Genomic DNA, 10,730 nt, shown 5'->3' on the forward strand with positions numbered 1-10,730 from the left:
ATGCTTTCTGAACCCAACACAACAAAACTAGAAATAAGAGAAAGACATGACAATGACCAAATATTTGGAAAGGAAACAACGTACTTTTGAAGAGTTGATGAGTCAAAGAGGAAGTCTCAAGGGGAATAAAAAAATACATTGAACTGAATGAAAATGAAGCATAAATTAGCATAAAGCAGCACAGAGAGGGAGATTTATAGCCCCTAATACAATAGAAAAGAGGGAATGTCTTTCAAATCAATAATCTAAGTTTCTACCTCAAGAACATGGAAAAGTAACAACTAAATAAACTCATGGCAAAAAGAAAGAAGGAAAATCTTCACACCTAAATTTGACAACTTAGATCAACTCCTTGAAAAACACAAACTACCATGATTCACCCAATATAAAAATAGATAACTTGAATAGCTTTAAAGCTGCCAAGGAAATTGAATTATTAATTTAAAAAAATCTCCTCCCAAACTCCCATGTGCGTATGGCTTCAAATGTGCAGAAGTCTACCAAATATTTAAAGAAAATTTCACAGAAATTTTCCCATAATAGGAGAGGAGAGAATACTTTCAATTCACTTTTTTTTTGTTTCATTTTATTAACAGAGGTAGGGAAATCACTTGCACAGTGTCACATAGATAATGCACAGTAAAGACTGCTCTCAAGAGTAGATTTTCTGAAAATCTTTTCACTAGAGAGAGAATTTACTGTTTCCATGGGAGGTAGAGGGGCTGGAATATAAGCCCTGACAGTTGTTTGTTTTCTGTGTTTTGTTTGTTTGTTGTAATGCACGTGCCTGACTTAAGCTTTGTTGAGGCATCAGTTTCAAAGAGGCATAGGCTACCTTGAATAAATACATTGCCAACTACACCACCAGATAAACAGCTAAGCCACCTCTCCCCACAGAGTTTTCTTTGATTTCATATTTGTTTTGTTTTGTTTTGAAGGGCATGAATGAGAGAAATAGGAAAAAAAATAGCATACAGAAATATGTCTTTAGTTATGTAAGAAATAGGGCTATTCATTACCTATATTTTTGGAAAAAGAAGGACCATGAATTCTTTGATTAAAAAAAAAATAAACATCTTGGTTGGATTTCTATAATAGACCACATGGGCAACTTGTCTTTTCTTTATATTTTAAATTTCTGCTCTTATGTTTTAAATTCACCAATAAGGAGCAGGCCCTCAAAACTCTAGACCCCCACTCTTTTTTTTATTATGTTATGTTCATCACCATACATTACATCATTAGTTTTTTTTATTATTATGTTATGTTCATCACCATACATTACATCATTAGTTTTTGATGTAGTGTTTCATGATTCATTGTTTGCATATAACACCCAGTGCTCCATTCAATACGTGCCCTCTTTAATACCCATCACCAGGCTAACCATCCCCCACCCCTCCCCTCTAGAACCCGCAGTTTGTTTCTCTGAGTCCATAGTCTCTCAATTCATTTTTGAAGATAGTATTAACCTAATACCAAAACTAAATAAAAACAGTGCAAAAGAAGAAAACCACATACCAACATCCCTCATGAATATGGATGTAACAACTTTTAACAAAATATTAGCAAAGAGAATATAGCAATACATAAAAAGAGTTATATAACATAATTAAATGGGGTTTACTTGAGGAATTCAAGGCTGGTTTAATGCTCCAAAATCAATTAATTAATGTAACCTGCTGTATTAATAGGCTAAATGGTGAATGGTTGAATTCTTTCCTCCTACTATTGCCAATAAAGTAAGGATGTCCATTTTCACCATTCTTATTAAACAGAGTGCTGAAAATTCTTCCTAATGCAATAGGGCAAGAAAAGGAAAATGTTTTCAGATTGGAAAGGAAAAAAGAAAACTATATTCAGATGATACAGTTATCTCTTAGAAAATTGCAAGGACTCTACTAAACAACTCTTAGAATTAATAAGTAAGTTCAACAACGTCACAGGATAGAAGATACACAAGATAAACATACAAAAATCAATTGTACTTCTATATACTAGCAATAGTTACATGGGAAAACAGAGAAAGGAAACTTATTGTCCAGCATGTTCTCTGACTCCCCACCAAAGTGCCTCTTATTCTCAAGACTTTGTGATTAACTCTGTGACAAAATTTCATCATGCATTTTATCTCTTACATTTATGGTACATAGACAGTTCTCAGACTATTTCCCTTAAAAAGTTTCTTTGTCATTTGAAAATATATTATTGCTCTAAGTGCCAGAAGTTTACAATAGATGTGCTGCTGTCATTTGTCTAGTTTGCTTTTCTATACTTTTCTCCTTGAGGACAGACGTTACCACCTAAATATCTTTTCTATATCTTAGAATTGCCTCTACTCTTTTTTATTTTTGGAACTTATTCAACTTCACTAATGTTTTACATTATCTCAGTATTTTTAGAAATAAAAGTGTTTTTTTGTTTGTTTGTTTGTTTGTTTTAGTCTTCTAGGCCATAATCACTAATATCTCTACAGAATTTTATGATTTTCATCTTTCACACCCATGACCCTGCTCAGGCAATGACTAACTCAGTTCACATCTAGTCATTGTAAAACCCTCTCATTCCTGCCTCCACCATAATTTTTAATTTATCCTACCATGATCTCCATTATCACTACTTAGAAAAAGCCAGAGATTTAGTCTTTTAGTTCAGCAGTGTTTACCTGGCATATATTGGATATTTAAGAATCCTATTGGGTGATGAATAAATTAAGGAACAATGGTTCACATCCCAAGTAGGCATTGTAATACTAAATTACCCCAAAGGCCCATCCTACTGTCTTACTTCAACACAAATGTAGTAAAACATTTTACACAATTTTTATTTATTTATTTATTTATTTATTTATTTATTATTTATCATTTATTTATTTTTACACCAAGACATTGTATCCTTAATGAATTCCAAGTTCATGGGTATTCTTGGCTCTGGAAAATGTAGTCCTAACCCATCTTTTTTTTTTTTAAGGCTTTAATTTAATTTAATTTAATTTTTTAAAGTTTTTTATTAATATATAATGTATTATTTGTTTCAGGGGTACAGGTCTGTGATTCATCAGTCTTACAGAATTCACAGCTCTCACCATAGTATATACCTTCCCCAGTGTCCATCACCCAGATACCCCATCCCTCCCACCCCCTCTCCTCCAGCAACCCTCAGTTTGTTTCCTGAGATTAAGAGTCTTTTATGGTTTGTCTCCCTTTCTGGTTTCATCTTGTTTCATTTTTCCCTCCTTTCCCCTATGATCCTCTGTCTTGTTTCTCAAATTCCTCATATCAGTGAGATCATATGATACTTGTCTTTCTCTGACTGACTTATTTGCTTAGCATAATACCCTCTATTTCCATCCACATCATTGCAAATGGCAAGATTTCATTTTTGATGGCTGCATAATATTCCATTGTATATATATACCACATCTTCTTTATCCCTTCATCCGTTGATGGACATCTAGGCTCTTTCCATAGTTTGGCTATTGTGGACATTGCTGCTATAAACATTCGGGCATATGTGCCCCTTTGGATCACTACAATTTTATCTTTGGGGTAAATACCCAGTAGTGCAATTGCTGGGTTGTAGGGTAGCTCTATTTTCAACTTTTTGAGGAACCTCCATATTGTTTTCCAGAGTGGCTACACCAGCTTGCATTCCCACCAACAGCATAGGAGGGTTCCCCTTTCTCTGCATCCTTGCCAACATCTGTCATTTACTGACTTGTTAATTTTAGACATTCTGACTGGTGTGAGGTAGAATCTCATTGTGGTTTTGATTTGGATTTCCCTGATGTCAAGTGATGTGGAGCACTTTTTCATATGTCTGTTGGACATTTGGATGTCTTCTTTGCAGAAATGTCTGTTCATGTCTTCTGCGCATTTCTTGATTGGATAATTTGTTCTTTGGGTGTTGAGTTTGATAAGTTTTTTTATAGATTTTGGGTACTAGCCCTTTATCTGATATGCCATTTGCAAATATCTTCTTCATTCTGTCAGTTGTCTTTTGGTTTTGTTGACTGTTTCCTTTGCTGTGCAAAAGCTTTTTATCTTGATGAAGTCCCAATAATTCATTTTGGCCCTTGCTTCCCTTGCCTTTGGCGGATGTTTCTAGGAAGAAGTTGCTGCAGCTGAGGTCGAAGAGGTTGCTGTCTGTGTTCTCTTCAAGGATTTTGATGGATTCCCGTCTCACATTTAGGTCTTTCATCCATTTTGAGTCTATTTTTGTGTGTGGTGTAAGGAAATTTTCCAGTTTCATTCTGTATATGGCTGTCCAATTTTCCCAACATCATTTTTTGAAGAGACTGTCTTTTTTCCATTGGACATTCTTTCCTCTTTGTCAAAGATTAGTTAACCATAGAGTTGAGGGTCCATTTCTGGGCTCTCTATTCTGTTCCATTGATCTAGTATCTGATTTTGTGCCAGTACCATACTGTCTTGATGATTACAGCTTTGTAGTAGAGCTTGAAGTCCAGAATTGTGATGCCACCAGCTTTGCTTTCTTTTTCAACATTCCTCTGGCTATTCATGGTCTTTTCTGGTTCCATGCAAATTTTAGGATTATTGTTTCATTTCTTTGAGAAAAGTTGATGGTATTTTGATAAGGATTGCATTAAATGTGTAGATTGCTCTAGGTAGCATTGACATCTTCACAATATTTGTTCTTCCAATCCATGAGCATGGAACCTTTTTCCATTTCTTTGTGTCTTCCTCAATTTCTTTCATGGAACATTTTCTATTTCTTTGTGTCTTCCTCAGTTTCTTTCATGAGGATTCTATAGTTTTCTGAGTACAGATCCTTTTCCTCTTTGGTTAGATTTATTCCTATCTTATCTAACCCATCTTTTTATCTAATTTCTAAATAATCTTTTTCACATGTTTCATGTTCTTTTTTTTTTAAGATTTTATTTGTCACAGAGAGAGAAAGCACAAGCAGGGGGAGCTGGAGAGGGAGAAGCAGGCTCCCCGCTGAGCAGGAAGCCCAATGTGAGGCTCAATCCCAGGACCCTGGGATCATGATGTAAGCTGAAGGCAGACGCTTACCCGACTAAGCCACCCAGGCGCCCCTTGTTTTAGCCAAACTTACATACTCATTGTTCACTCTCCCCTCATATACTTCCTTCACATACTTTCCCTCCAGCTGAAATATACTACAAATACTACCATGACCAAATGCTATCTTTATTCAAGACCTAGCACAAGTACCACTTAAATTGTAAATTCTTCCCTGATTACTCCATTTCCTGCTCCATTTTTCTAAAAATAATCCATATTAAAGAGGGCACGTACTGAATGGAGCACTGGGTGTTACACGCAAACAATGAATCATGGAACACTACATCAAAAACTAATGATGTAATGTATGGTGATTAACATAACATAATAAAAAAATAAAAATAACCATTTTTCCTTGAAATCCCATCTCATTGTGTATATGCTCTTTTAGCACACAACATCTGGACTTGTATCATATTTATTTTTTGCAGAAATTCACTCTTCCCTACCACATTGCAGACCCCTTAAGAATAGAAACCCAGGAGTATTTATCACTGTAGTCTCCCCTAGGACTAGGTGACAAATAGCAGGTGCTCAGTAACCATTTAAAAATAAATCATTGCTTTTATGGTCTTTAAGGCATCCAGTCTGGTCTATTGTATGTCTCCAAATTTTTCTTGGGCACAGTAATTTCTGTCACATACAAGTAATCATGGTCAAGTGTTTGAAATTGTTTTATTATTTCCAACCAAATAACAGAGTTCAGAGAATCTGAAAGGAACATTCACTAGAGGATAAAAGCATAATGATTTTTAGATATACATTAGAAATTTCTTTTGAAAATATGGGATCTAGCCCTAATGATGCATGTATTCATTTGCTAGCGTAGCTATAACAAATACCACAGGCTAGGTGGTTTTACAACAGAAATTAATTTCTCATAGTTCTGGAAGCTGGGATTCCTGGATCAAGGTGTTGACAGGGTTGGTTTCTCCTGAGGTCTCTCTCCTTGGTTTGTGTCTTCACACAGACTTCCCACTGTGTCTGGACTCTAATCTCCACTTCTCATAAAGACACAATCGCACTGGATTTAAGTTAATTACTTCTTTAAGGACTTTATCTCCAAACACAGTCACATTCTGAGGTATTGGGGGTTGGAGCCTCAACATATGATTTTCAGGGGATATGGTTCAGCCCATAGCATTGCAGCTGCAACTTTCATAAGTCATTCAGTGCTCTTGGACTTAGCCTTTTCTTTTGTAAAACTGCATTTTTTCATCCTTTCTAAAATTCCTCTCAATTCAGTATCTTTAGTTTCTCTATGGATCATTACTCTTTTGTAATGCATTCTCTAGAATATATCTTACTGAACGTCACCATCATTCATGCACCTTATGAAACGTGGAACTTTGCAGTCATCTTGGTTCTTCTTTCTCCCCTACCCTCAATCCAACCAAACACCTCTACCTGCTCAATGGCTCTTCCTGACTCTCACTTCTTCCTTTCTCAGCTGAGCCCATGTGGATCTTCTTGAAGTTTCTTTATTTTCACTAGTCTGTCTTCATATCGCCATTATGTGATCACTGCTATTTTTCCCCGTTGTCTAGAGACTATAATATCTAAATGAATTTATAGGACTGTTAAGTCCCTAATTTTCTTTGCTGCCTTGATTCCCACCAACACTGCCCCTGTGCCTTTTACCCTCCACAGCAGTTTATGTTCCTGAGATACTGACCTGTTTGTGGTGCCCATGCTTTGGCCAAACTTTTCCCCTTTTGTCTGAAATGCCTTTTTCCCTGCTTGTTTTTCTGAATGATTTTGTTATGTGCACTTACAGTTCAAATGCTTTTTCCCATGTGAGGCCTCCCTTACTTCCTGAGGCAGAACCAAGAGAAACTTGTCTTCTGCTCTTCTTTTGCTTCTGATATACCGTCATTATCTAATTGGCTTAACACTGATTTATTGATCTGTCATTCCACTAAGTCTTAAGCTCCTTGAGACCTTGGATTGTTTGCTTTATCTTTGAAGTCTAATAAACATTTGTTTAGGGAATGCTGTTTATAAAAACCTAAGTACAAAGATTAAGTAAAATATAGATTTGTTGAATTAATGTTAATATTTCTTAAGATTTTTATCTACTCATTTGATTTTAATTCCATTCTTTTAAAACTTACCTGTTTCAGATAGTAGATCCATATTCAATATTTTGTCACATATAGGGAACTATTTATTTGCTTAGACACTGGATGACTTGGATTCATTAAGTTTTGGGTAAAAAAAAGTTAAAAATTATGTTGGCTTTGAAGTTTCTTTTGCCCTCTAGGTGTTTGCTTACAGAATAGAGCATTTCATCAAACTGTGTTAGTTATCTGCTTTGTTGGTACTATTTCAATTCCCACATTCCTTTCCTTCATCTCCTTTTTTAGATAAACAAGCTGGAGGCACGCCTCAGGCAGGCGGGATGCACAGATGATAAAGGGATTCGAAGAAAAGACAATGAACACTGGATGAAAGAAGACTGCATTAGCTGTATGTGTAAGGTATGTGTCGCTAGAAGTTTTTCCATCTTCCTCCTCCTGTTTTACTTCTGCTAGCTTGCCAGTTGAGACAAACCTGAAAAATTCAAGAGAGAAAAATGTTCTTTTTTTGTGAACAGATTCTAGGCATATTTTTAAGGTCAAGATATTGATGTGAGATTTTGAGGTTTCTGATTATTGATATAAATATGCCACTATCTCATGAACACTTGCCAAATACCACATGGGTTTTTCATATTTTCACTAATAACTGGGAGAGCTGACACTCAGGATGTTTACTGAGCTTTGCCCAAGATTACACAAATAGAGGCAGAAATGGGGCTTGAATTCATCTCCTTATTCTCCAGTCAGGCTCACTACAAAAGTTGCCTGAAAGCATTTGGTAAATATTAAAAAAAACTTATCATGATACCCACCAAAAGAGAAAAGCTCAGTCTTTATTTAGTTTGTTTTTTGGACAGAGCTGATAGCAATCACTCCTGCCTCTCTCCACACCTCAAGCCCTCCGGTTTGGGAGGTAACATTTTATAGGCCAGTACTTCCAGCCTTGCTTTTTCATGATGCAAATGTAGAAATAAAGCATTAATAGGAACTACATGTATAAATTAGCTCATACCATGGATAATTTTTATTATATTGAGATAGTCAGCCAATCAGATTACATATTATAAGAAACTTTTAAAAGGTAATTCCACTGTAAGAAAAATGGGAATAATCTTTGAATGTTGCCTTTCAGAGTGGCCAGGTCACCTGTATGGTAGAGACTTGTCCTCCGGCTCCATGTCTCAGTCTTGAATTGGTGAAAGGAACCTGCTGTCCAGTTTGCAGAGACACAGGAATGCCAGCTGATTCCTCAGAGAACCGCTAAGCAATTTACTGCTCTTGAACCCTGAATGGGGAATTTCTCAGGAAAAGGCAGTCAGGCACTTTTGTTTAACCTGTGGTCACACTCCTGGCACAGAAACCACTGATCTAAAACAAATTAGTTCATTTAACCCTTCAACATACTGATGATCTTGCATCTTTTCATTTTCTTACATACCTTGAAGTAATGCAAAATTAATGTCTATAAAGAAGATAGGGATTACTTTATTGTGAGAAATATTTCTTATTGTAAGCTACCAGTTTTACATGCTGTACAGGGAAATAAAAAGAATTTCATGCAATATTTTTAAAAAATCTGAGTATTGTGGAAAATCTCTCATTTCAAAATTCAGAGAGATTATATGATCTCCAGGAATTTTGAGAGAATGGGTTTTGCACTCAGAGAAAACATCTGGAAAGATCTGTGATAACTTTGGCACATGTAATACATATTGCTTTCCTCACTCCGTCTCTCACATCTAGAACCTAGATAATGGCCAGATGTTTCTGGAAAGGCACTTACCTTAACCATCAGTAGGCTCTAACTTCTAGAACATTAGGGAAAAGTGAGTGAAAGTATTTGGAGGAGCTTGCCATTTTTACATTTGGCTAGAAAATACAAACACTATGAAGGGAAGATCCTTCAAAGGAGCCTTGCTCAATCTCTGCCTTTCCATCACTTGTCATTATTATCACCAGTGAGATGTCGAAATTGAAATTTATCAAGTCTGAACAATTCAGGAACAAGCTGAGTTTACTATCAGAAAAATTGGAAATGTTTTTGACTTTAACAAAAGTTGTTGCTATGAGGTTTCTTCTAATTTTGGCACTCTGTTATAGCATTTAAAATACAATCCAATAGACAATAGGTTAGCTATATTCAGAATGGAATATTTAGTAAATTAGGTGAGTTTCACTTAATAAATTCTTTTAAACTATGATGCAGCCACAGTATTTGGGGTTGGTTGCAGTTGTTGTAGATTTGTTTAAGAAATTCTTTGTTCTAGGACTTTTGAGGGGAGACTTCATGTAGTGTCCTGCCCAGAGGGACTCTCAGGGTGATAACTCTACTGTTTTCCAATTACAAAATAAACATTTAACACCAGGCACAAAATCTCCCAATATTTAGAAGTATTATGTAAAATACAGTATTCATTGTAGTGAAAATATTTTCATGGTTTTAATATTATGAGTGAGGAAAGGTGTTTTCGGAGTTTGATAATACAGGTCATTATTTTAAAAACGTATTGGTGATTCCCTCCTACGATACAAAATAATTTTTTACTAAAAAGTTTAAGGACAAAACTATATGTCCTAAAAGTTTGATGTTTGATGCATTTTTAAGTCCAAAATAATTTTTAATTATATTTCATTTTGAAAGACAAAATGTAACAAGTTGCAAAAGCTTGACATTTGGTGGCCTTTCAAAATGCAACAAAGTGAAATGAAGCTAAACGTTATGGAAGTATAATTAGTTCCTCTGAAACTACAGTAAACATATTGCAAATGACAATAATACATGTAATAGTTTAGGTTTCTCATCATGTTCATTTGTCATTTTATCATTTTATTAAAGTTTAAGCAAGACCTGTATGATATCTCATATGACTTTTTGTCCATAACCACATGTTAATTTGGATGCCACCTGGTCAGTATGTTTGGCTTGTTGAACATAAGCAAATATCAAAATAACAGAATAAAATTATCATTTAAAATGGAACATGGGGATTTAAAAACTTGTCTATCAACTGACAATTTGAAAATCCAGTAACCTTTACAAATATGGTTATAATATCATCATACAGATTACCTTTTGCTTTATTCATTTTATTTGTATTTCATTTATTTGACTGTATTTTTAAAAATGTTTCATTTTGAAAGTATTATTGTGCATAATAAAAATTTCAAGTATTTCCCAAGGATATATAAACCTTTGTATTCCATTTCTGCCGTCCAAAGGTGAATGTTATTTTCAGTTTCCTATGTGTGTGTCTGTGTGTGTGTGTGTATTCCTCTATACAGTTTCTATGCAACACAAATATGATGATGTTTCTTCCTCAATGATTTTGTCTATTCCAAAGAACCTTAAAACATTGAAAATCCAAATGTATTTGTTAACAATATTTGATATATTATATTCTGCCAAGAAATTTGTTTTAGGTAAAATTTAATGTTTTTTACATGTGACACTTTTCTGATCTGGGGCAAAAGAAGTATCCATGAGGAGGTATACACAAAGAAGATGAAAGCATTCTTGGGCTCACTTTTTGCCTGATTTTGTCTGCTAAAGAAAAGCAAAGATTTTTAACCAGGATGTATGATTATGTGAAAAGGTAGAAAA

The 10,730-nt window shown here is 34.9% G+C and overlaps 1 protein-coding gene across 1 annotated transcript in view; it reads left to right on the plus strand.

Moving 5' to 3' along the window:
- PXDNL (peroxidasin like) overlaps positions 1 to 8,393 on the plus strand; it is a 478,851-nt gene extending 470,458 nt beyond the window's left edge. Inside the window, exons 22-23 of the mRNA XM_088023147.1 lie at positions 7,415 to 7,528; positions 8,262 to 8,393. Of these exons, the coding sequence (XP_087879273.1) occupies positions 7,415 to 7,528; positions 8,262 to 8,393 (246 nt within the window). The remainder of the gene's footprint in view (positions 1 to 7,414; positions 7,529 to 8,261) is intronic.
- The last annotated feature ends 2,337 nt before the right edge of the window (positions 8,394 to 10,730 follow it).

Source organism: Eumetopias jubatus, unplaced genomic scaffold (assembly GCF_037043125.1).
Source record: "Eumetopias jubatus isolate StellerSeaLion01/CBP00866 unplaced genomic scaffold, mEumJub1_p1.0 scaffold_4, whole genome shotgun sequence".
Lineage (NCBI taxonomy): Eukaryota > Metazoa > Chordata > Mammalia > Carnivora > Otariidae > Eumetopias > Eumetopias jubatus.